At 38.1% G+C, this 1,164-nt stretch overlaps 1 protein-coding gene across 1 annotated transcript in view; it reads right to left on the bottom strand.

The window, feature by feature from the left end:
* Positions 1-774: 774 nt before the first annotated feature.
* The window catches only part of ITSN2 (intersectin 2), a gene marked incomplete at both ends in the record, with an annotated part of 28,133 nt that continues 27,743 nt past the window's right edge, over positions 775-1,164 (bottom strand). The window contains one exon of the mRNA XM_010143275.1: positions 775-868. Within this exon, the coding sequence (XP_010141577.1) occupies positions 775-868 (94 nt within the window). The remainder of the gene's footprint in view (positions 869-1,164) is intronic.

Raw genomic sequence — 1,164 nt, 5'->3', positions numbered from 1 at the left:
CTTGGAGAAGAAAGTGAGTTCGATTATCTTACAGCTGATACTTGTGAGAAAAAGGCTGAGGAAATGTGCATGAGCTGATCGTGAGCTACTGGTTTAGTCAAAAGGAAGTTTTGTCCAGTAATATCCAGGAAGTTGTTAAGCAAATCATAGCTGTGGAGAACAGCACAATTTAAAAACGCAGAATCAACAAAGTTCCTTTTCCACAAAATAATCTCATTTGTGCCCAGCCACTCAAACAGAAAAATACAGTGGAAATTTGCTGCTTACTCTTCCTCCTTATAAGGAGCAGTGCACGTAATTCCAAAGGTGTTGGTTGGTCGGTGATTGCTAGTTTTCTGCAAAATTTTTGCTAACATTTGGAAACAGAGACTTTCCACACGAGAAGAGTGTGGCTTTTTAGTGCATTTCAATTAAAAAGCTCTTGCCACAGAAGATGGACTGCTGATCCTAAGAGATGTCTAGATATAAACATCTTTGTATGACTGACACTTTCTGTTGCAAGGTATGTCGAGGGAGGGACCGTATGAAGAACTGTGTTGATTAAGAAGTTGTGAGATTTTACCTTTTTTGGACAGAGATAAAGGCTGAATGGACAAGTCTGCCACAGGACCCAGATTGTGACTACGGTTTTACCTTCCACGGTGACACCACAATCAGATAGGGTCATTAAACATACTATTATGCTAATTATATTATTCAGATTATTATCTGAAAAATTACAGCAGTTACATAAAATACTTGACATGAAATATACACTCGTAATTCTTTTTTCACCTGAGGGAGCAGCAGATGTTCTTTCACTGCTTGGACCCAGTAACTTCACATGGCTGGCAGGGAACCATCCTTTCTGTCTCTTTTTCCCTCTTGCCTGTAAATGTATAAAATGGTTACTACACAATTAAGAAACCAAATAGTCTATAGACTGGAAAAAATGCAACAAGTATGTCACACCGTTTCGCCAACAAAAGACACAAAGTCAGGCTTCCAGACACCAATTAAATATTAAACAGATCTCAAACAGAAAAAAATCTAGCTCAAGGATAAAACAATGTAGTCCAAAGACAGCTGCACCGTAATGTGTTCTGGCAAATGTATTAATCCAAATTTTCAAGTGCAGGTAATTATTTCTATTGTAGGGTTGAAAATTTGCTCTATGAACCTTGC

Source organism: Buceros rhinoceros, unplaced genomic scaffold (assembly GCF_000710305.1).
Source record: "Buceros rhinoceros silvestris isolate BGI_N320 unplaced genomic scaffold, ASM71030v1 scaffold13869, whole genome shotgun sequence".
NCBI lineage: Eukaryota > Metazoa > Chordata > Aves > Bucerotiformes > Bucerotidae > Buceros > Buceros rhinoceros.
Note: the sequence above shows the minus strand (reverse complement) of the source record. Positions and strands in the feature narration are given on the sequence as shown.